Source organism: Erythrolamprus reginae, chromosome 2 (assembly GCF_031021105.1).
Source record: "Erythrolamprus reginae isolate rEryReg1 chromosome 2, rEryReg1.hap1, whole genome shotgun sequence".
NCBI classification, from domain to species: domain Eukaryota; kingdom Metazoa; phylum Chordata; class Lepidosauria; order Squamata; family Dipsadidae; genus Erythrolamprus; species Erythrolamprus reginae.
In genome coordinates this window covers 92,829,429-92,855,161 of record NC_091951.1, presented here as the reverse complement: position 1 = coordinate 92,855,161, position 25,733 = coordinate 92,829,429, and the positions used below count along the sequence as shown (strand labels likewise).

The 25,733-nt window shown below is 42.1% G+C and overlaps 1 protein-coding gene across 5 annotated transcripts in view; it reads left to right on the top strand.

Annotated features, from left to right (window-relative positions):
• TEX264 (testis expressed 264, ER-phagy receptor) overlaps window positions 1-25,733 on the top strand; it is a 207,614-nt gene that overhangs the window by 51,810 nt on the left and 130,071 nt on the right. For all 5 annotated transcript variants that reach the window (XM_070738718.1, XM_070738723.1, XM_070738719.1 and 2 more), the window contains one exon: window positions 5,182-5,403. In XM_070738718.1, coding sequence (XP_070594819.1) covers window positions 5,182-5,403 — 222 coding nt within the window. The remainder of the gene's footprint in view (window positions 1-5,181; window positions 5,404-25,733) is intronic.

Below are 25,733 nucleotides of genomic sequence, written 5' to 3'. Positions count from 1 at the left end.
AATCACATCTGACTATACTATTCTTCAGTTCAAGAGACTGCTATTTTAAAAAAAATATGCAGCACTGATTAATAAGGTGAATACCTTGAATATCTTTGGAAAAGAATCATGGTGACCTTGTTTCTAAAATTGCAGTTTCTCAGCTGATCATTGGATAAATACCAATATTTCATCCAACAAAAGCAGCAGTCCTAGTTATTATTATTATTATTTATTGGATTTGTATGCCGCCCCTCTCCGCAGTGTTGACAACTGTTGTCTGTTTCACCTACACCATGTCTGCCTTGCTTACCTGTATTCTGGGTCAATCCTGCAATGCTGCACCATGAAGACTTCCTCAAAAATGAAGCATATGGGTCAGGAAGAGATAGATGGAAAGATTACTGCTTCAATTGCTATCTGGAATTGTGTGGGCCAGGTGGGAAAGAGGTGGGCAGATCTCCACCCTGCAAATGGAAAGGTCTTTTGGCTTACCTAATAACAAATTTGTTTGATGAGGCTCCAAACACACCATGTTAGTTTCTCTCTGCGTTGAATAATAATAAGTTATTGGGGGCATTGTTCTTGATTAGCAAACGGAGCAGTGAGGCCTTTGAACTGACAGTAGACAATGGGAGTTTATTTATTGTTTCTGTCATAGCAGACAATTAACTTACATTGGCTCTAATTGGTGTGTCTACTAAGTGTAATTGGCACTGGTGAATAACAAATGGATTTTCTGTCCATGCAGTTTTCTATCCAGAGAATGTCAACGCACATTTATGGAAAACATCTGTTTCTCCACTCCTTAGATCTAGAAAATTGGTAGATTTGATACATATCAAGAATGTTTGTTTGCAAATGCAAAACCTATGATCAAACTTTGGATTCAAATTTAGAAGATTTGTCCACTTTTTAAAAAGCCTGTATATATCATCGTTACTTAAGAATAAATGACAAAAGAACTTGTGCTGTTTAAGTGGTTCTTAAGTGAGTGGTTCTCAAACTGGGGGTTGGGAACCCTTTGGGGATCGAACAACCATTTCACAGGGGTCGCCTAAGACCATGGGAAAAGACAAATTTCCCATGGTGTTAGGAACTACAGTGGAACCCCGACATAAGAGCTGCTCGACTTAAGAGCTACTCGAGATAAGAGCTGGGAGAGGAGAGACATTTTTTTATTTTATTTTATTTATTACTTGGATTTGTATGCCGCCCCTCTCCGCGATACGAGCCGAGAAGAGCCGGGCTGGCTTACTTTCCTTCCTTCCCACGCTGATGCAGAGCCACTCGAACAAAGCGTCGTGCCCCTCTGATGCTTTCGGCGGCTTCCGAAGCGACGCTGGGCTCTTTTGCCGCCAAAAGCGTCAGGGGGGCGTGACGCTTTGTTCGAGTGGCTCTGCATCAGCGCGGGAAGGAAGGAAAGTAAGCCAGCCCGGCTCTTCTCGGCTCGTATCCCGGCACTTGGTGAGTGGAGAGGCGGTCGCCTCCCCTGCCGCCCCATTCTGGGGGTCCTTGGCTTCTGCTGGGGGTGGGGGGATCCGAACGCTGTTTTGAATTTCACATTCCGAGTGGCCCAAACGCCAAAGGCGAACTTCCGCACCTCAGGAGTTAGCTCGCAAACGGCGCGGCTGTTTTAAAACATCGCTGCCGGCCTGGGGGGGGGAGAGGGAAAGGGGGGAGAGGGGGGAGAGAAAGAGAGAGGGAGAGAGAGAAAGAGAGAGGGAAAGGGGGGCAGAGGGGGGAGAGAAAGAGAGAGGGATAGAAAGAGAGAGAGAGTGAGAGATGCTCAGTGAGCCTTTCTTTGAAGTTGCCTTTCTTTCTTTCTTTCTTTCTTTCTCTCTCTCTTTCTTTTTCCCTCTTGCTCTCTTGCTCTTTCATTCTTTTTTCTTTCTCTTTCTTTCTTTCTTTCTTTCTCTTGCTTTCTTTCTTTCTCCTTCCTTCCCTCCTTCCATTTCTTTCATTCTCCCTCTCTATTTTTATTTCTCTTTCTTTTTCTTTCTTTCTCTCTTGCTTGCTTTCTTTCTTGCTCTTTTTCTTTCTCTCTTTTACCTTCCCTTCCTCTGTTTCTTGCTTTCCTTTTCCTTCCTCCCTTCTTTCCTCCCTCTACAGGATTGGGTGGCAGTGAAGTTACTCTCCCCTTTCATAAGTTTCCTTGCTTCCTTCCTCTGTTCCTGTCCCTTCACCCTTTCTTCCTTCCTTTCTTTCTTCCTTCCTTTCTTTCTTTCCTTTCTTCCTTTCCTCCCTCCATTTCTTGCTTTCCTTTTCCTTCCTCCCTTCTTTCCTCCCTCTACAGGATTGGGTGGCAGTGAAGTTGAATAAATAACTACAGTTTAATGAATAAAAATAAAAGTTTGCCATGTTGATTGTTTTGGGTAAAAAGAGGAAGGGAAGGAAAGCTCTCAGCTTATCATCTTATTAATAAGTAAAGTTACATTTATTCTTGCAATGTCTTTTTGCATAATTTAGACTAACTTTGTGAGTTTTTTGAGGGCTGGAACCAATTAAAATTATTTACATTAATTCCTATGGGGAAAAGTCGTTCGGATTTTTCTAACAAATGCTGTAAACAATGCCCTGGTAAATTTACTGTTTAACTTCTGACATATGAATTGAAATCATTCCTTAGCATTAAAATTTCTAAGTAAGTAAGTAAGTAAGTAAGTAAGTAAGTAAGTAAGTAAGTAAGTAAGTAAGTAAGTAAGTAAGTAAATAAGTAAATAAGTAAATAAGTAAATAAGTAAATAAGTAAATAAGTAAATGTAAATAAGTAAGTACTTTCTTATTTGATTGACTGATATTCCTATCTTTTTTGGGGGGGTGTATATACCTCAAGGTGGTGTACATCAGGCTTTCATTCCACAGCTATCTGGGAGATGGGTTGGGGTAAGACAGTGGCTGATCCAAAGTCTTCCAGACAGTTTTAATGCCTAAGGGGGAACTAAAACCTATATATCCCTCTGTTCTTCTAGCACCTTAATCACTGTACAAAATGTTCTCTGATTACATTTTTTTCTCCTATTATGAACGTATTGTGATTATTTTGTATCTGAGGAATTAGATATCTACCTAAGTGTTTTCCTGTCCTTTGTGGCTCCGTGTATTCGAGGGCTGATTCAGGCATTACAAACAAAGGAGCTACGGAGCCATATTAAAACTATAATTAAGTCATTTTAGTTACGCCAAGCTGAACTTTCACTCTAAAGTCTAAGAAATTTTTTTTTAGATGTGCAGAATTAATGAGCTAAGCTGTCCCATGTCAATTAGTTCCTTAGTGACTGTAAGCAAGTTATTTTCTGCCCTTGTCTAATCAGGGCTGCAAAATGGGACTATATTTCTAGCCAAGAAATAATGTATATAATATTATGCATTATATAATAGAAATGTATATAATAATATACATTATATCATAGAAATTTCGATTCCAAATAAAATATTTTCAAAAAGAATAGCAAGATAGTGAAATGATGCACCTATGAGTGAAATACCAACAGAACCCTGTGGATCTCTACAGATTAAACAAACAAAAACATGGTAGCATAAGCTTCTATAGACTTCAATCTGTTTCAGCACTTAGTCACCCCAATTTTACATTTCTATATCATACTTATATCATCAGCTTGTTAATTGACAGGAATTATGTGGAAATAGGATGAAAAATGGCTTGTTTGTGCTTGCTATTAAACTGTATTGTAACTCATTTGTCTACTTCTTAAAGGGAGAATTTTAAAGTGCTATAAGATAGATGCTTATTACAACTGGGGCTATTTTGTTACATATAAATCAACTTCCCACAGTACGTACACAAGTTTATAAATGCATCTTTGCGGGTATTTGTATTGACTTTTATGAAAGGTATGATGAAGAGACACCATATCACACAGCCTTATGACTTGCTTCGGGAACTTCCTTAATCAAAATTCCCAACCTTGTGGAAAGGGGTGGGAAGTGGGGATGGTTCCTCATGAGTGGCAGGCAAGTGCGCTTGCACACGTAGCTCCATTTGTGGGAGCGACAGTCATCTGTACACCCTCTCACACAAATGGAGTATGGGCACATGTGCTTGTCCACTGCTTGCGCAAGAAGGGATGTGCATGTGAATGAATATGCTCACCTGCCATTTCCTCAGCCTCAGCTCAAGGCTTTGTAGTCAGCTGTGACCAAGGGGTTTATTTTTATTTATTTATTTATTTATTTATTTATTTATTTAGTTAGTTAGTTAGTTAGTTAGTTAGTTAGTTAGTTAGTTAGTTAGTTAGTCCAATACATAATACACATTGAGGAGAATAGATATGTAATAATATAAATAAAGAAAAGAATAGAAGAAAAGATATAAACGTATAGGTGAACATACAGTATTTGAAAGGAAGAAAAGATAAATGAGATAAGGAGAGACAATTGGACAGGGGACGGAAGGCACATTGGTGCACTTATGCACGCCCCTTACTGACCTCTAAGGAACCTGGAGAGGTCAATTGTGGATAGTCTAAGGGAAAAATGTTGGGGTTAGGTGTTGACACTACTGAGTCAGGCAATGAGTTCCACGCTTCGACAACTCGGTTGCTGAAGTCATATTTTTTACAGTCAAGTTTGGAGCGGTTAATATTAAGTTTGAATCTGTTGCGTGCTCTTGTGTTGTTGCGGTTGAAGCTGAAGTAGTCATTGACAGGTAGAACCTTGCAGCATATGATCTTGTGGGCAATACTTAGATCGTGTTTTAGGCGATGTAGTTCTAAGCTTTCTAGACCTAGGATTGATAGTCTGCTTTTGTAGGTTATTCTTTTTCTAGTGGAGGAGTGGTTGGGCACCCATACCTTTAACAAGGTCTTTCCTTAAAACTGACATTTTCACCTGCCAATCTTCTGGATGACTTTTAAGATTGATTTTTTTTTTTTTGCTGGAAGCCTTGGACATATGTCAAAAAAGGAAAACTAACACTTGGAGAGTTAATTTCCCCCCCTCCCCTTACATTGATCCTGATGAAACCTACCCTGTGGCTATCACAGTTTTTGTGAAAGGAGCTATAGTTGGGAAAATACTGATACATAATAAAATTTCTGAGGAAACCAAAAATCTCCAGAACACAGTCTGAAAAGAAACCTGTAACAGGACAGAATGATAAGACTGGTATATTTTATACATTTTAAATGCAGCATTGTAACTCTTTTGCCTTCTAATGCCAGCTATTGCTTATTTCCATAGGTGGATCCAGAGAAATGTCGCTATGCTGTAGGTAGTGTCCTGAGTGAAGGAGAAGACAAGCCATCTGAGAAAGTGATCCGTATGTTTCTGAAGTATGGCTTCAAGATTATCAACTTCCCAGCTCCTAGTCATGTAGTCACGGCAACCTTCCCTTATACAACCCCACTGTCCATCCATCTGGCAGTGAACCGTGTCCACTCAAGTCTTGACGTATATATCAAGGTGAGTGAAACTGTGAAACAGATCTTTCATTTTCAGTCTGGAAGTTAAAATTCCATTTTTAAAAAATCTGCAGAGGATATATATTATATGATGTATTTCTGGTTGGTTACATAAATTCAGATCTTTTCTCTATTTAATAAATGGCAAGCTATTAGTTGTATTTCTGCTGTTGTGGACCATTAAATAAATATTCAGAAAATGTGAAAACTGTCCAATTGAACAAGTACTTGACCGAATGTTTCTCTATACATTCTCTGCCACAATAAGAATCTGCTGGCCAAAAAGTTGGGACAGGTAGATCGCTGGTAAAGGTAAATTCCCTTTTTTAGATTTCCCTTTTCATCATTGTATTTCCTATTTGCATTTCTCTTTTCAGGTTACCTGGGAAAGGTCACAGTTTTACTTAACAGAGCACATGTGAATTCATGATTGTTAAACTGTCTTCCAACTAGGGCACTTCAGACTAATATTTAACTTATGGCTCTAACCAAGATGGTGAATACAGTGATCCCTCGAGTTTCGCGATCTTGATCTTCGCGAAACGCTCTATCGCGATTTTTCCACCCGATGACATCACTCTCTTCCTTCCTTTCTCATCTTTCTTTCTCTCTCTCTTTCTCTATCTTGCTTCTTCCTCTCTCACACTCTCTTCCTCCCTCTCTCATCTCTTTCTTTCCTTCTCTCTCTTTCTCTATCTCTCCCCCTCTTGCTGGCGGGTGGCGGGCGGCGGGCGGCGGGCGGCCGAGCGGGGGCATCAGCGAGGAGCCGGGGTTTCCCCTTTGCGTGGGTGGCCGGGAAGACCCAGGGAAGGTTCCTTCGGCCGCCCAGCAGCTGATCTGCTCGGTAGCGCAGCAGCAGCGAGGAGCCGAATCGGGGTTTCCCCGCACGCAAAGGGGAAACCCCGATTCGGCTCCTCGCTGCTGCTGCGCTACCGAGCAGATCAGCTGCTGGGCGGCCAAAGGAACCTTCCCTGGGTCTTCCTGGCCGCCCACGCAAAGGGGAAACCCCGGCTCCTCGCTGATGCCCGCCGCTCGCCCGCCCGCCAGCAAGAGGGGGAAGACCCAGGGAAGGTTCCTTCGGCCGCCCAGCAGCTGATCTGCTCGGTAGCGCAGCAGCAGCGAGGAGCCGAATCGGGTTTCCCCTTTGCGTGGGCGGCGGGGAACGCAAACTCCACCATCTACGCATGCGCGGCCATAGAAAAAAGGGCGCGCATGCGCAGATGGTGTTTTTACTTCCGCAACCCTACATCGCGAAAAATCGATTATCGCGAGGGGTCTTGGAACGGAACCCTCGCGATAATAGAGGGATCACTGTAATATTGAATAGTAGTGATGAGTTCTGTTGTAGTCTGGACAAGTTTGTTGTGTTCTGAACATTTTTGCTTTTATTTTTCTGTGTAATCCCAAGGTGATAGATATTTTTGTTATAATTTCTCTAACTATTTGAGGAAGGTCGGGGTGAAATCTTGCTAAAGCTGTTTGAAACTGAACATTTCTAGGACTCATAACATCTCTTTTCTAGAGAATTTCCTGTGTATCTGCCGATACGTTTTAGTAAGGGAGAGGATAATGATGCTTTGTGAGTGAGAGAAGTACAGTGGGAACCAGCCCTGTTCTATTTGAAGGGAATATTTTTTTTATCTCTTAGACATACAGAACATTTCCATTCGTATCACCTGTGCAGCATGACTGATTCTTATTTCCTGTCAAACTAATTCTGCACTGAAAGTTTTAATTGTGGAAAGCACATCACTAAATCTCAACTCTCACTAAAACCTTTGCCATTTAAAAAAAAAAGTACTGTGTGAGAATGGTGTATTTCATTACAGCTGAGATTTGCTAAAACAATAGGCTTACTTTTGGAAAAGGGCAGTTTAGTTAAATTGTTTACTATCTGTCTCAGATATGGGCTCATACTTGAGTCGATACATCTTGTTTGAAAGCAAAAAATTGTTAAAGGCAAAGGCAACACAATTAATTTAAACTGTTGTATAAGCCTCATCCTCTGGGTTTTTCTCTGCTTTCTTCTGCTGCTTGGAATGCAGATCATGAAGAAAAAAACCTGGGAACAACATGGGCAGACCATGAATGTAGACTTTCTTTAAAAAAAACAAGTTATTTTTATTTATTTTATTATCAAATTTGCATAGCTGCCCAGCTTACCAAATAATGACTGTGGACGCAGTGTACAACAATTGAATAACAGCAAATACAAAACCAAGAAATATAAAAAAGGTAAAACAAAGAGTTTTTTAAAAAATTATTAAAAACAAATATATCAGCCTTAAGCAAAGGGAGGATAAGAATGCGCCCTTAGCAACAGAACCATGTGAGCATATATCTGGTTTCCTGAGAGCACCAGACCTAATTACATAACCAGGGTTTGAGGGACTTCTGGAATATCAGAAGGAATGGATCTAATCCAGGGGTGTCAGGCGGCCAGATGCATCATGTGCAGACCGCGCCCACCTCATTCCCGCAAAGGGGAAAACATGGCAAAATGTCACGTGATAAAATGTTACACTGCAATTTTGACACCTGTGATTTTATCTAAGGGGAGGAATGTTCCATAAGGCCAGTGCCATGGGAGAGAAGGCATGCAGTCTGAGACCAGCAGATATAAGACGGTAGCTGATTATATCTTCACATGCTCCCTCTGCCAGATCTAGTCTGGCTGGCGGATGTAATCAGGGAGAGGTAGTCCCATGTGATAAAGGGCTTTAAAGCTTAAATTTAGGACCTGGACCCAGACGTAAGGTGGCAACCAATGCAACGTATGGGTCAGAGGTGTAACATGCATTGTTCTAGAAGTGCACACCATTGCATTCTTTGCCAGCTGAACTTTCTGGATACTCTTCAAGGCAGCCCCATGTAGAGTACACCGCAGTAGTCCAATCTAGAGGTGACTAGAGCATGAGTGACTTTTATTAATTGTGAGCCTTTTAAAAATATATAACTATTTTAAAAGGCAAAAACTATCCAAAATGAATATTTAGAATGAAGAAAGGAAACTTTGGTTACCCCTCTGTCGTTATCTTTCTGCTATTGTTTAATTAGCACATCTGTTTTCAAAGCAAATATTTTCTTTCTGGAAAATATTATTGTTGCATTACTATTACTAGTCTTCTCATCGTTCCTATCGCCCACCTCCTCCCACTTATGACAGTATATCAGGAAGTTTATTTAGTGATCGTTCAAAGTTACAATTACATCCTTCGGTCTCGAAAGACCATGGTATCATGCACTGGACTCCCCAGAGCACAAAGCCTTGGTCGGTTAGTATGGAGGATAGACTGTTACCCAAGCAGCAGATCCCCCCCTCTCCATGTCTCTGAAATAATCCAATGGAAAAATGGCAAAGGCCAATACGATTGGTTCCAGCTACGTTGCAGGAGTTATCAGAATGTGGCTGTACACAGTCACGAACTGCTTCCGGGACTCCGGCTTTGGATTTTGCCTCAAGATTTACTCTTGAAGCCTTTTCCAATGGTGGATATAGCCACAAGGCAGTGGAGGTTTGTAGTCAGAGTTTCCCTTCTCCTAGTGGTTGATCAGGGCACCTTTTGTGTCTTGCCATGCTCTTAGCGTATCACAAAGTTACAATAGTACTGAAAAAATGTGACTTATGACTCTTTCAAAGTTACAATCTTTGCATCCCCATGAATATGTCATCAAAATTCAGATGCTTGGCAACTGGTTCATATTTATGACCATGGCTGTGTCCCAAGATCACCTTTTGTGACCTGACTAGCAAAGTCACCGAGGACTTAACAGTTATTTTACTAATTTATCAATTGCAATGTTTCACTTAACAACTGTGGCAAGAACATTTGTAAAATGAGACAAAACTCACTTAAGAAATGTCTCACTGAACAGCTGAAATTTTGGGCTCATTTGTAGTTATAGGTTGAGGACTACCTGTACTTTTTATAGCTTCAGAAACTTCCTAAATATACTGCTCAAAAAAATAAAGGGAACACTCAAATAACATATCCTAGATTTGAATGAACGAAATATTCATTCCGAGAATCTCCGGATAATAACAATAATAACAATAATTGTTGTTGTTGCTATTATTATTATTATTATTCTCATTGAATACTTTGCACTGTACAAAGTTGAATGTGTACAACAGCATGTGACATTGATTGTCAGTCAGTGTTGCTTCCTAAGTGGACAGTTTGATTTCACAGAAGTTTGATTTACTTGGAGTTATATTGTGTTGTTTAAGTGTCCCTCTATTTTTTTTGAGCAGTGTATTATAGATATATTCATATTTTCCTTGTAGAAATTTGCCAAGAGATGTTTTGTAGATTTTGTTTTTCTAAATATTCAACTATTTTCTCCAAAGAGATATCATGTTCTTTATACGAATTAGAATAATAGTGCTGAAACGATTTTTTATGGCTACATTGCTCTTTAATATAGAGACAGTTTCAGTATCATGTTTGTTTCTTTTTCTTTTTATAATTTATCTATAAGCCATTTTCCTGATTTATTTGCAAATTGATTTTTTGCTTCTCCGTACTGAAGGAGCGGGTCCAGCAGTCACATGGGTTGCTCATGTCCAATCCGGTGGAACTGAGCCTAGTGTTAAAAAAGCTTGCCGGATCCGCCCCTTCCCCAGAATTCGCTCAGTTCGCATATCCTGCGGTTGTATTGTGATAGCTCGTTCAACATTCTAACACCTTCCCTTCGATCTTTTCCTTCAAAAGTAGTAAGAATTGTTTTATCCTTATTATTTACTTGCACTAATAGCGCCAGCCGTTTGTGGCTCGGCTTTTTTCCTTGGAGAAGTTGCGGTTTCGTTTTCCCCCGGCGGTTTTGCCGGTTACGATTCCCGCTGCCGCTTGTGGATTCTTTTAATCCTTTGGCCTGGAGGTCTTGGTGCAAGTATTGATTTATTGATTTATTGATTCATTATTGTATAATATTAAAGGGCTTAAGAAATACCTCCTGCGGAGTGAGACGTCTTTCTAGTCTCCTGGACTTAGTCGATCGCTTTCCCTTTAAGAATATTACGGAGCGATTTTTCGGCGCGAAAGCCTTCGCGCCCTTTTTAAATTTAGGCCTCTCGTGTTGGCCCCCTGCCAGCCGCGTAGGCCTCAGTCCACCGCGTGGATCCCGGAGCGGGTCTTGGGACGCCCAGGCTTAATTCTCCACCGGCTAAGCCTCCAACCAGAGTGCCTTGGTTTACTTAATTAAAAAGTTTAGGGAGGCTGGCCCCGCTGGATTTGGGGACACGAACTCTGGGTTTGCCCAGATTGCCCTCAAGTCTCAGCAGCTTCGAGGCCTCGAAGCAGGATCCATTCCTCTTGGGAAGTCCTTGAAATTCTTCTCCTTAATTATTCAGTTATTGGCTCAGCCTTGTCTTCTGTTAATTGTCAGACTATGGCTACTTTTCCCAAGAGAGGCACAACTAAAGGTCCCAGAGAGGCCAGGCCTACAGGCGATGAGATTACTAGTATCCCCCAGGCCTCTTCCTCCTCTTCTCCAGGGGCCCGCCCCTCGACCAAGGTCACCAGGGCCGAGAAGAGAAGGGACCTAGCCCTACAAAGAATCCATGACAAATCAGCAAAACGTTTGAAAGTACAGGCCCAAGTACTCAGTAGTCAAGACCCCCCAGAGGCTTCTAATCTACCTCCTTCTGGGGTCCCTGTGTTATCTCTGGATGAGCCTAACCTAGACAGACCCCAACCTAACCTATGGGGCATAGGTCCAGAGGAACCAGATATTATTGAAGATTCCCCCCAGCCAGGATCCTCCCAGGCCTTTAGGGATTCTTCTGCCTTTCCTGCTGATATTTCCAGTTTACCTCCTGAGTTCCAATCTATTTTTGCTGTGTTGTCCAAGGCCATTGATGCCAAACTCTCCACCATCAATGAGCTTCCCTTACCTCCTCCTCCTCGTCCCTCCCGCCCCTTGGGTTCTTCCCCAGCGGTTAGAGCTCCTATTCAGGATGACTCAGATTCCTCTCAGGACGAATATGAGGATATGGAGGATGATGAGGATCCCTTTCAAGGTCTCTCAGATGATGAGGAATCCCAAATAAAGGTTCCTTCTCCAATTACTATTTTTCCTTCTCAATTATTCAAATCTCTCCTCCTCAAAGCTAGAATTTCTACGGGATTAGCGGCCCAGGAGAAACAAGCCTCCACTGCCACTGATCCTCCGGAGGAGAATTTACCTTACTTCACAGAGGAACAGGAGGATAACGAGGTAATTCCTATGCCTAAATTGTTTAAAGATGCTTTACTCAAACAGTGGGATTTCCCAGCCTCTGGCCTTAATCCCTCCACCAAGGACAGAAAGTTGTACAAACTTTCCTCTTCCTATGAAGAGCTTCTATCCTTTCCCAAACCGGATGAACCTGTCAAGATCCTTCACTCGGCAGCGGCTGTGCCAGGCGAAGCGGAGGAAGTCCTTCGCCCAGAGGACAAGCGGTTTGAACAAATGCTCAAAAGAGGATTCACCGCAGATTCCTGGGCCATTAAAAGTTCTGCAGCAGCTTCCTTTTTCTCCAGAGCCATGCTTCTGTGGCTTCGCCAACTTCAACAGCATATTCCTCCCGATGACTTGAGAGGTCAACAAGACTTCAACAAGGTCTTTGCAGCTGCCCAGTACGTGGCTGATGCCACCTTGCAATCTACTAGATTTTCTGCTAAGTCTATTGCAGCTTCTACAACGGCAAGAAGACTCCTATGGATTCGCCCTTGGCAAGCAGGAGTACGCCAGAAGTGGCAGTTATCCCAGGGACCCTTAAAGCGCGACCTTCTTTTCGGTGATCTTCTGGATCCACTCCTCACGGAAACCACGGACAAGAAGAAAGTTTTGGGTCCAACCACAAAAAAGGCTACCAAAATGCAGTCCTTTCGTCGCCCAGGGCGCCAGCAAGATCAAGCGGCGTCCTATCAGAGATCTCCAGGTCAGTATTCCCCCCGCTTTCGTTCCCAAGGTAGGAACTCCAGGGGCAGAGGTTTTCGCTTCCAAAGGGGAGCGTCCTCTAACAGGGCTTCAAAAAAACCTAGATGGTAATCTTTCCTCAATTCCCATAGGGGGTCGCCTAGCCCATTTCGCCTCTAATTGGCGTCTCACCTCCAAGGACCCCTGGGTCATTGACACTGTTCAAACAGGTCTTCTTCTAGAATTTATTTCTCCTCCCCCGAAACGTTTTATTTCCTGCCCTTCTCCCAGGTCCTCCTCAGATTGTAACCGTATGGAGGAGGCCATTTCTCATTTATTGTCCATCAGAGCCATTCAACCGGTTCCTTCCGGTCAGAAGGGCCTAGGTTTTTACTCCATCCTATTTATGGTTCCAAAGTCCTCCGGAGGTTGGAGAGCTATTTTGGATTTAAAGAAGCTAAACCTATTCATCAAATATAGGAAGTTTAAGATGCACTCCTTATCTTCTATTTTGGCCGCCATCCACACGGGAGATTTCATGGTCTCCTTAGACCTCACTGAGGCCTACCTCCACATTCCTATAGCCAAATGCCACAGAAAATTTTTACGTTTTTCCTTTCAAGGCAGGCATTTCCAATATAGGGCGATGCCATTTGGCCTTTCCTCGGCCCCTCGGGTCTTTACAAAGCTCTTGGGGTCTTTGGCGGCCTATATCCGGGCGTCTCCCATCCACATTTTATGTTATCTTGATGATATTTTGATTCATGGGAACTCCCTAGAGAAAGTGAAAACAGACCTTTCTGTCACCATGTCAGTCCTTCAGGACCATGGATTTTCCATCAACTTTGATAAAAGTCACCTCCAACCTTCCACATCCATCTTACACCTGGGATCCATTATTAATTCAGAATCCTCCCAGGTTTTTCTCTCTCCCGAGAGAAAACTCAGTATAGGGGAGTTAATTTCTAACATTTTATCTAATTCTTCAGTATCCATAGTAACTCTGTCATCCCTTTTGGGGAAGATGGTGTCATGCATAGGCATCATTCCCTGGGCTCGCCTTCATGCTAGGGAACTCCAGTGGCTTCTATTACCCTTTCAGAGATCGGGGCACAGCAACTCAAATCGTCGCATTGTCATCCCACCAAGTGTTCGCAGATCCTTCAAGTGGTGGAAGTCTCCGGCCATGGACAAAGGATCCCCGTTCAGGTGCCCGGATCAATTTGTCATCACCACAGATGCCAGTCTATCGGGATGGGGCGCCCACGCCCAGGGGATGATAGCCCAGGGCACGTGGTCCCCGGAGGAAGCTTCCAGGCCAATCAATTGGCTAGAGTTAAGAGCCGTTTCCCTGGCTCTGAAGCATTTCTCTCCTCGCATTCCCAACCGGCACGTTCTCATTCTCACCGACAACATTGCCACAAAAAGCCATATCTGCAGACAGGGGGGCACGAGATCCAAGGCCCTCATGAGGGAGGCCCTCAAGTTAGGCCTTTGGGCGGAAAAACATCTTCGGTCGCTCCTAGCAGACCACATCTCGGGGAGCCTCAACGTCCAGGCGGATTGGCTATCTCGGGCAACGATAGACCCAGGAGAGTGGAATCTCCATCAGGACCTGTTCCACCAAATCAGCCTCAGATTCGGCCTACCAATCCTGGATCTCTTCGCGACCAATGCGAACGCCCAACTCCCTCGCTTCTTTTCCAGATTTCCATCCCCGGGAGCGGAAGCAATCAATGCCCTCCGGAGTCCATGGCCTCCAGGCCTACTCTACGCATTTCCTCCAATTCCAATTCTCCCGGACGTGATTCACAAGGTCCTCACCGAGAGGGCCCGAGTAATCTTAATCGCCCCTCATTGGCCCCGCCGGCCCTGGTTCGCGGATCTCCAACAGCTGTCCGTCCAGGACCCTTGGCGACTCCCCGTTTCGGGGGATATGCTGCGGCAGGGGGCTTCATTTCATCCAGACCCGGAGTGGTTCCACCTCACCGCCTGGCTGTTATCAGGAGAGACTTAGAACTGCGTGGTCATGACCCCGATTCAGTGGAGGTCATTTTAAAGGCCAGAAGGGGTTCGACCAATCGAATCTACGACCACACGTGGTCCAAGTTTCACCAGTGGTGTCTACAGGAAGGTCTCTCCCCTCTGTGCATCCCCATACACAGAATCATTTCCTTCCTTATGCAAGGCTTCCATAAAGGACTTTCCACCAGCACCCTCCGGCGTCATCTGGCAGCCATTTCATCTGTCCTAGGGGGTCCCCGCAGACAGCCTCTCCGATCCTTCCCTGAAGTTCAGGAATTCCTCAAGGGCATAGCCAACCTCAGACCTTCCAAGGTCCACAGGTACCCATCCTGGGATTTGCCACGGGTTCTCCATTCCCTCACGCAGGCACCATACGAACCCTTAAAATCGGCGTCCCTCAGGTACCTATCCTTTAAGGTAGCATTCCTGGTGGCTATTACCTCTGCACGACGCATTTCGGAGTTGGCTGCCCTCTCGATCAGGCAGGACCTTTGTCAATTTCATCAGGACAAGGTAGTCTTGCGACTGGACCCCACCTTCTTACCCAAGGTCAGTTCCATGTTCCACAGAACTCAGGATATTGTCCTACCATCCTTCTGCCTCCAACGAGATCATCCCTTGGCAATTAGATGGCACACCCTGGATCTTATTAGAGCGCTGAGAATCTATATCCAACGCACTGGACCCTTTCGGAGGTCAGAAGCACTGTTTATAGCCTATCACCCCAGAGTCATGAGTACCAAAGTGTCTTCAACAGTAATAGGCCGTTGGATCAGAGGGACCATATCTAAGGCCTATGAATCGGCCTCCCTCTCAGTCCCAAGGAACATCACAGCGCATTCCACCAGGAGCGCAGCCACTTCGGCCGCTTGGGCGACTCAAGCCCCGTTGGAGGAGGTCTGCAAAGCAGCCACTTGGGCCTCGCCAAATTCCTTCATCAGGCACTACAAGATTGATGCTTACGCTTCAGCGGACGCTGCCTTCGGCAGAAGGGTACTCCAATCCGTTATCTCACACGATAGCAATCTAATCCCTCCCTAGGGACCATCTCTTGGGTATGTCCCATGTGACTGCTGGACCCGCTCCTTCAGTACGGAGAATAGGCGTTGATTGCTTACCTGAACGCCTCTTCTCGTACGGTGAGCGGGTACAGCAGTCACTTCCCGCCCTTGTATGTGTTCTTTACCTTCTATAATCCTTTTTCCTCTAACAATAAGAGTTGAACACTACAGAGCTTCACAGCTGAGCCTAGTCTATGGATTCGCGAATTCTGGGGAAGGGGCGGATCCGGCAAGCTTTTTTAACACTAGGCTCAGTTCCACCGGATTGGACATGAGCAACCCATGTGACTGCTGTACCCGCTCACCGTACGAGAAGAGGCGTTCAGGTAAGCAATCAACGCCTATTTAATAAATTTGTTTTCATTTCCATTTTTCTTACTGTTAACATTGATAGCTGTTGCTGTAAAAGTGGGATTTGATGAGACTTATCATGTCTTTAGGCACCGATTTCCACTTCAGTGCCATCGCTGCTCTTTCAGAGAGACTAGATCAGGGGTCCCCAAACTTGGCAACTTAAATACTTTGTGGACTTCAACTCCCAGAATTCTGGGAGTTGAAGTTTCAAGTCTTCAAATTGCCAAGTTTGAAGACCTCTGGACTAGATCATTAACAGAAGTAACAAACAATAAACTGTTTTGAGAGTATACTCTCTCTGTTTTTGGAACAAAGATATAGATAATTTTATAATAGCTACATATGTCCAAGAAGCAGATAAAGTGAATTTGTAATCTAAATTACTTATTTGGGAATCTGTAGCTGAATCTAAAGCAAAAGCAACCCAGAAGCATTCACCTTGTTTATGGAAGAGAAGCACTCCTTTGCAAATATTGTTCATGTTTTGCATGACACAATTATTTATGAAGTGCCTGGGCAACAATCCCAGCCTTGTGAAAAGCTCTGGCTGTGTCTGGCTTTGTGCAATTTTGAAGATTCATGCCAAGCTTGGCATATCATACTTCATGATTTGCATTGGAATTCCCAAAGTCCTTTTAAAAACAGTACTCTGTCTTTAGATGTGGATTCTGTTTATTGAATACTTTTGTTTATTAAGTTCAGTAGTATGGAGCGCAGGTTTAAAAAGGCAGCAGAACTATGCAGAATGTTGTGCAAACTTGTCATATTTATTTTGTTTATACTTGATTTTCTCCTGGGCTTGCTGTCCTGTTGTACTGATAAAGGGGTAAAACCCCTGGTTCAAGAAATTATGGGATTACGAAGGGTGCTTTTTTCAAGAGGCAACTGGACTTTCTAGGTTTTGTTTTTCTTTGAAGAGCTGAAGAAGCTTCTTGGATGAGAAGCGAAACTTCTTCAAAGAAAACCCCTCCCAGAAGGTCCAGTTGCCTCTTGAAAAAGCACCATTTGGGACAACCATCATCTGGGTGACTGAAAATCTCCATGGAAATTTAATTATGGAAGTAATTACATCACTTGTTTATCAGTTTCCTTTGTCCCAAACTGTGGCCAGTTGTACAAGCTTTGTGCTGATATGGATGGTAAAGAGGAAGGAAAGGAGAAGAGCTTCATTACTGTTGTTAAATGTAGGCTTGCTTTGTGGAGTAGAACTGACATTTTGATGCTGCAGGAAAGGTCCTGAAGAGGGCATCTGTCATACAAGCACTGAAAACATTAAAACTAAAAAGAGAGCTGCAAGATTATGGTGAAAATACCTGGTAGCTTTTTAATGAGACTGTTTAATGGAATGTATTCAGAATCCTAGAAGCTTACATTTCTCAGATTGAATGAGCTCTCGGCAAATGAAACAGAAATCGGAAACAGAAACCTTAGCATGTGTATCTTCTTGGGAAGCAGAAAGAGATAGGGATAGTATTGTAAATTTCAGTCACCAAAGTGAAAGAGCATATGATGAGAGGCAGGTTGGAATTAGTTTCATAGTTATCATGGGCACAATGGCAAATGACTCCATGATGATGTGTTTCCTAAATTGCTTTTTAAAATCATCTGATCTGCCCACTATTAATCTTGAAAAAGATTGAAAACTTGATTCAGGGAATTGCTTCTCCTCTCCCGACAAATATTACATATTTTCTAGTTAGAGCATTGCACTGGTTCAGATTTATTAGTCAGATCCAGTTAAGATTTTGGCAGAAAATTGTCAGGGTTTTGGGCCCATGTTTGAACTATAAGGTAAATTTAACTTTTCATAAAATACAAGAGATTGTGTTGTTTAAAGTCTGTCCAATCTTCTCTTTAGTCTGGCACAAGCTGGAGATCTCCTATAACAGCGATGGCAAACCTATAGCACGGGTGCCCCAGGTGGCAGCGGAGCCATATCTGCAGCCACGCGAGCCGTTGCCCTAGCTCAGCTCCAACATGCATGTGTATGTTGGCCAGCTGATTTTTGGCTGGCACAGAAGCTCTGGGAGGACATTTTTGGCTTCCAGAGAGCCCATTGGTGGGATGGGGGAGAGCGTTTTTACCCTCCTCCAGCTCCAGGGAAGCCTTTGGAGCCTGGGGAAGGTGAAACACGAGCCTACTCGGCCCACCAGAGGTTGTGTAACAGGCTGTATCTGGCCTCCAGAGGGCCTCCAAGCGATGGCGGAAGGTGTTTTTGCCCTCCCCAAGCATTGAATTATGGGTGTGGGCACTCATGCCATGCGCGATAGTGTGCGCGTAAGCTCTTTCGGCACCCAAGGAAAAAAAGATTCATCATCACTTTCCTATAAATTAGAAAATAAAGTAACGTTGCTCTGCGACTGTACTATTAGCTCTTGGTTTAAGGAATGTGTCATCTTTCCTATTCTACATATGCTGCAACATCCTGCCTGTCAACAACTACTTCAGCTTCAACCGCAGTAACACAAGAGCACGCAACAGGTTCAAACTTAATATCAACCGCTCCAAACTTGACTGTAAAAAATATGACATTAGCAATCGAGTTGTTGAAGCGTGGAACTCATTACCAGACTCCGTGGTGTCAACCCCCAACATTTTTACCTTAGACTTTCCAGGGTTGACTTCTCCAGATTCCTTAGAGGTCAGTAAGGGGCGAGCATAAGTGCACTAGTGTGCCTTCCGTCCCCTGTCCAATCCTCTCTCCTATATTTTATATATCTTTTCTCCCATCCATATATCCTTCCTCTACTCTTCATTGATGTATTCTATTCTCATATCTCTTCTTCTATCCCTTCCCTGATATTTACTACTACATGTTTTTATTCTCCTTAACTTTCAATTTGTATTGAAGAAAACAAACAAACAAACAAATAAATAAATACATGTGGCAAATATATTCCCAAATAAATCTTGATCTATTCAATTAAGGGAGCCGCAACTTCGTTGTTAGAAGTCATCGTAGTTTGGGTGTTATGCAAGCATAATAAAAAACAACAGCAGCAGCAATGCCAGATTCTGAACAGAGCACCTCGGAAGAAATCTGTAAAGTGGATTAGTGAAGCTAGCAATTCCACATTCATTGTGATAAATGATTTCCCCTCCTCTGCTGTGGCCTTTTTGACCATACAGATTTGTGGAGAGAGCTATATGCTACTTGAAATTACCTTTGTGAATATTGTTATAGCATCTCCGTTCCATATTCCAATAAATGGCTGGGTAAAAAAAAAATTAGAAGAAATGAAACAGATATAAACAGACTTGATATTTTTATTTGGTATGCACTTTTATCTAAGTAAAGTACGAGAGCTATATTTTGCCTCTCATTGTTGCTTGTTGCTTGGGTAGGTAGTTTTGCTAAGACCGCATTTTATGTAAACATTAAGATAATTAGGCTTTTTAAAAAATGGCATGTAGTATCTAAGACTTAAGATGGAATAAAGTTAAGAATTCCAGTGGCTTGACAATGTGACTATTCTTCATTTATATACTGAAACATCGCTGGATACTAGAAGTTATATATTTTTGGGAAACTGATGGATGGTACTATTTGATAATTCTATCAGTGTAGGAGTTTTTTTTGTTTTCAAGAGAAGGAAAATTAATGTTGACTGTGACTGCCTATCCATTTTTTTTTGTCCAGGTTGCTATTGAGTGGGGAGAGCAAAAAGTCTCATATTGAAGAAACTAGCAGAGCTATAATGTCCCATTTTCTTTGCAAAGTCAGTGATGTCAATCCCTTCTGGCTTCAAAATCTCTTTCTATCTCCTATACTTTAGCAACTTTTTAAAACATGTGGCAGTAGGGCAGGCAAGCATCCAGGCTTGTCACCATCTGGCCTTTCTGTTTCACCAAGGTTCACACTTAAGCCCTGAACTGTCAGGTTCTCGTCTCCCTCCCACAATGTGAATTACTTCGGAATTCTGCATTTTATCCCTGCTCACATGCCAAAGCAGGCGTTTGCAGACTTTCAAAACTGCAGGAGGTCAGTCCTATTTGAGGTATCGTTCCTGAATCGGAGGCATTCTCACATCATCTGGCTGGTGTAGCAAACAGCATCTGCTTCCCTGGCACCTGTTGGAGAGGCAGGGAAAGAAAATAAGGGAGAAACTTCCACAGAAACAGGTGACCTGTGCACATTTGCTGAGGGGAATATGAGTTGCCATGGAGACAACTTCTCCAAATAGCTTCCCTTTACCTCCCCCAAAGCAACTAAGGCACAAAGCAAGACACTTTTGATTTTGGTCTGAAAATATTAATGAGAGACTTTGGTCAAGTGAACTGAGCAAAAGAAGAACCTCTTTCTGCGTCTTCATCCCAAGGGATCTACAGAGAAGATAAAAGCAGTTTATTTCTTCAAAAGGTCCCCACGCTAAAGATGAGATGCAGCTCTGGTTGCCTTTTTAAAAAGAGGAGGGTGAACATTTGGTTCAAACAATCAGCTGCCCTCCAGACCAGCAACTTAGCGGCTCATGGAAGGAGGTGGAAAAAGAGATAAAAGCAGAAGCAACAAGCAAGGCGAAGTGACGGAAAAAGAAGCAGTTGATGATTGAGGCAGCCGAATATAATCAACAACAACAACACTAAACTTGGCATGAAAAGATATTGGGAGCACATAAAGAAAAATAGCAGAAAAAACCCCCTCAGAGATTGCAGAGGATAAAAAAAGGAAAGGATTTTAAAAACATTGAAGTTGGTGAAGATTATATAAATTGATGGCGCATTTCATTCCTTAAATATTATAAGCAGGCAATTTTGGGTTAGGCTAGGAAGGCTGTGCATTAGATTCAATGTATCACAGAATGTAAGAATTGGAAAGGATTTTGGAGAACTTCTGTTCCAACTCGCAGGTCAGTGCAGGATTCCAGTAGGATAGCCTCCCTGGCAGATGACAATTTCAACTCTGCTGAAATACCTCTAGCAAAGGAAAGTCCATCAGATCCCAAGGCAATCTGTGCTACCATTGAACAGTCCCCCACCACCCCACCTTCTGTTCCATCAGGTCTGATTCTCGAAGAATGCCTAGACAAGTCCCTGCAGTTTTCTTGGCAAGGGTTTTCAGAAGTGGTTTTGCCATTGCCTCCTTCCTAGGCCTGAGAGAAAGTCACTAGTTCAAGTCACCCAAGCTGACTATGTGCCTGAGATGGAACTCGAACTTAAGCACTCCCGGTTTCTATCCTGATGCCATAACCACTGCACCAACCTGGCAATCCTTGTTGTTTTGTTTTATTTCCACATTCAAGTAGACCATAGTTTGCAAGATATTATTATTATTATTATTATTATTATTATTATTATTATTATTATTATTATTATTAATTCATTCATTCATTCATTTATTTATTAGATTTGTATGCCACCCCTCTCTGAAGACTCGGGGCGACTCGCAACAGTAATACAAAAACAATATAACAGTGAGACAAATCTAATATTAAAATAAAACATATCTAAAACACCAACAATTTTAAACCATACAACACTTACATACCAAACATAAAATATAAAAGTCTGGGGGAGGATGTCTCAGTTCCCCCATGCCTGGTGATAAAGGTGGGTCTTGAGTAATTTGCGAAAGACAAGGAGGGTGGGGGCCGTTCTAATCTCTGGGGGGAGTTGATTCCAGAGAGCTGGGCCCACCATAGAGAAGCCTCTTCCCCTGGGGCCCGCCAAATGACATTGTTTGGTCGACGGGACCCGGAGAAGGCCAACTCTGTGGGACTTTATCGGCCGCTGGGATTCGTGCGGTAGAAGGCAGTTCCGGATGTATTCTGGTCCAATTCTGATTCCTAATTCTCGGTATATGCCTTTCACATATAACGGCATTCACCTTCCTTTTTTATATTGCCTAATATTTTTGAATACGTGATACTAATTCTTGTGTTCCGCTTGCGAGTTTCATCCTAGAAGATGTCAATGAGCAGACTTAACAGTCTTGGAAGTTTTTCTAGCACATCCTGAATATCTGCTTGAAGAAGTGTTGGAAGAAATATCCAGGTCCAGTTCCAAGCTGGGAGAAAGGGACTGGAGACAAAATGGAGACTGATCGGAAAGAAGGTCCATTTATTGATGAAGCAAAAGCACACGGGTGGTTCTGGCCAACTGACTGCATGGAGTTGAGAGTGAGGGGTATTTCTACCTTCTCTTGGGCTTTGAACTCATATTTAAAACATGTTGTCAGGGTTCCAAATAGCATCAGCAACTAAATCAGAGTCCGAGGCAAAGTATTTCACAAATTTATTAGCAGAGGCATGTTGGCACATCCGACATGTTCACTGCCACTACTACTTCTCACAACTGTTTGCTAGAATTTAATACTGTATTTTTCAATATAGGCTGGAAAATACTTTTGATTTCGTGGACCCCCTGAAAGGACCTTGGAGGTTCTTCCTGGTTAGTACTTCTGACTAACTAAGTTGCAAGAGAAGCTGAGGGTAGCTGTTGGTTTGCTCGTGACATTGTGACATCTGGGACCGCCTTCTGCCGCACGAATCCCAGCGACTGGTTAGGTCCCACAGAGTTGGCCTTATCTGGGTCCCGTCGACTAAACAGTGTCGTTTGGCGGGACCCAGGGGAAGAGCCTTCTCTGTGGCGGCCCCGACCCTCTGGAACCAGCTACCCCCGGAGATTAGAATTGTCCCTACCCTCCTTGCCTTTCGTAAACTCCTTAAAACCCACCTCTGCCGTCAGGCATGGGGGAATTGAGACATCTCCCCCGGGCCTATACAGTTTATGCATGGTATGTTTGTGTGTATGTTTTTGCTTTTTAATAAGGGGTTTTTAGTGACTTTTAAATTATTAGATTTGTTGTATATTGTTTTATTGTTGTGAGCCGACCCGAGTCTATGGAGAGGGGCAGCATACAAATCTAATAAATAATAATAATAATAATAATAATAATAATAATAATAATAATAATAACTGTTAAGAAACATTGCTTTATATGTTTCCATTCCCATGTAGACTTCATTAAGAGTAGAACTTTTCTTTGTTAATGTATTTGTCCTGTTCAGGAAATTGAAGATCACATTTTAGACAATAAGCACTGCATCTTGAATTATGTACAGCTGAATTAAGACCAGCAGTCTTGCACATTTCATATATAATAAGTGCTATCTAAAGGAAGAAAACTGGTTCCCTTAATCTAATGAAAATTTGATAATTGAATTGCAAATCAACATTGTGCGCCTATTCTGCTATTGAATCAGATTTTCAGTAGCTAATTAGCATAGTCTCTAAAGAATAGTAGAATTTCATTTCTTCCATGACTCTGAGAATATTATGTCCTGTTCTCAAGCTATGGGAGCATCATAGGTTTAATGTTAATCAGGATTCTTATTAATCAGATGATAACGGCAATGGCAAACCCAATGCAACAATTCTTTTTTCTCAACTTAGCCAATAAAGACATCATTCTGAAGGACACATTATGCATTTACATTCAGATGAGTTATGAATATATCTCATGATACCTAAGGATTTGGATCTGCAAGCTTTTCACTGAAGAGTGATTTCAGAGTTATTACTAATAGAGTTCTACATAGCAGTCTAAATTCTCTTTGTTCTAATATAGTTTTTTTCAAAACAGGTAGTTCTGTTCTGGGGTTTTGGGGTTGTTGGTTTTTTTAGAGCTGTAACTCTAATTTCCTGAATTTTATTAGAATATATGTATACACATTTATTACTTTCTTTGTTACATTTCTATATTTTTACAATCAAAAGCCTCTTGGTGGTACACAACACAAACAATGTTAAACATTTATTGTATATACAACCACGGGATGCTTAATATGCAATTAGCAAAATTAAAATCAACATCAGTAGTGGCACAATAAAAGCATCCTATAAAACCAATCCACATAATAGCATCAAGCAATTCTGTCAAACCCCTAACAAAAACAGACCTACCTGTTTTTACCACTTTTATAATCAGTGTTGGGGCAAGGGTCATTTCGGGGGAATAATATTCCATAGTATGGGTTCCATTATGACTAGAGAAAGTGATTCTACAAGTATCTTGGCACCAAGTGATATAGGATTTAAAGGCTTGAAGCAGCAGTTTGATTTGCACCTGGTATAGCCTACTAACAGCCAATAACAAGCAGTCTTGAATACAATCATGTTTCTTTCTGCATTTTCTTGTTCCTTGTGTTTTTTCCCCATGAATACAATAGAATAATAGAGTTGGAAGGGACATTGTAGGTCTTCTAGTCCAACCTCCTGATTAGGCAGGAAAACCTACACCACTTCAGACAAATGGTTGTTCAACACCTTCTTAAAAACGTCCAGTATTGGAGCATGCACAACTTCTGGAGGCAAGCTGTTCCACAGACTAATTGCTCTAACTATCATGAAATTTCTCCTTAGTTCTAAGTTGCTTCTCTCCTTGATTAGTTTCCACCCATTGCTTCTTGTCCTATTTTCAGGTGCTTTGGAGAATAGTTTGACTCCCTCTTCTCAGGGGTTCAGGCAACCTCTGACATATTGGAACACATGCTGCCAAGTCCTTCTTTCCATTTAACTAGATATACCTAGTTCCTGCAGCCGTTCTTCATATGCTTTAGCCTCCAGTCCCCTAATCATCTTTGTTGCTCTTCCCTGTACTCTTTCTAGAGTTTCAACATCCTTTTTGCACCGTGGTGACCAAAATTGAATGCAGCATTACAAGTGTGGCCTTACCAAGGCATTATAAAGTGGTATTAACACTTCACGTGATCTTGATTCTATCCCTCTATTAATGCAGCCTAGAACTGTGTTGACTTTTTTGGCAGCTGCTGCACATTGCTGGGTCATATTTAAAAGGTTGTCCTCTAGGACTTCTAGGTCTCTCTCACAGTTACTACTGTTGAGCAAGTTACTACATATATTATACCTGTGCATTTTGGTTTTTTTTTTGCCTAAATGTAAAATCTTTACTTGTTTGAATTTCATTTTGTCAGACAGTGCCCAATACTCAGATCTCTCAAGATCCTTCTGTATCTTGAGCCTATCATCTGGAGTGTTGGCTATTCCTGCCAGTTTGGTGTCATCTGCAAATTTGATGAGTTCCCCATCTATCACCTCGTCCAAGTCATTGATGAAGATGTTGAAGAATACTGGGCCTAAAACAGAACATTGGGATACTCCATTGCATACTTCCTTCCATGTAGATGCAGTTGCATTGAGTACTACACATTGAGTGTGGCTGGTCTTGTTTCTATGAAACAAAAACGATACTGCCTATGTATTGACAGTATGTACATACATGCATACATTCCTTAAAGGCATCCTAAAGCTAATATATTTAGTGAAAGTATATTATACGTTCTTCAAATGCTTGCTATACATTATTATTATTATAAAAGCAATTTTTTAAAAAAATACCACCTGGAAAAAAATAGGATAATTCTTGTAGTCATTGATAATGTTATTGGGGCATGAAATATAATAATATAATATAATATAATATAATATAATATAATATAATATAATATAATATAATATAATATAATATAATATAATATATATCAAAGCAATAACTTCCAGTACTCTGATCACACTGATACATGAAAATGCAGATGATCTGTAATGAAAATCAAGAAGAAGAGTGACTAAGTGGGACTAAGATTAAATAGATAAAATACCAAATCCATGACAATCAGTACAGTAACCAGTCTTAAAATTAACAATGAAGATGCTGAAGTGGTGCATAGCTTTTGACTTTCAAGAACAGTACAGTAAAGAAACCATCAACCAAGAAATGTGCCATAGACTAGCACTTGGTAGAGTAGTATTGAAGACTTTGGAAAAAATACTTAGATGTTGGGAAGCGTCAAAAGATCAGAATCAGACAGGCGATGGTTTTCCCTGTGTCAGTCTATAGAAGCAAAATTGTCCTTTGAAGAAGCAGGATAGAAAGAGTATCGACACTTTTGAATTGTGGTGTAGAAAACCCAGTAATGGGCTCCTACTGGTATGGTCAGGAACGCAGTTCCGGTAGCAAAATTTGGAGTGC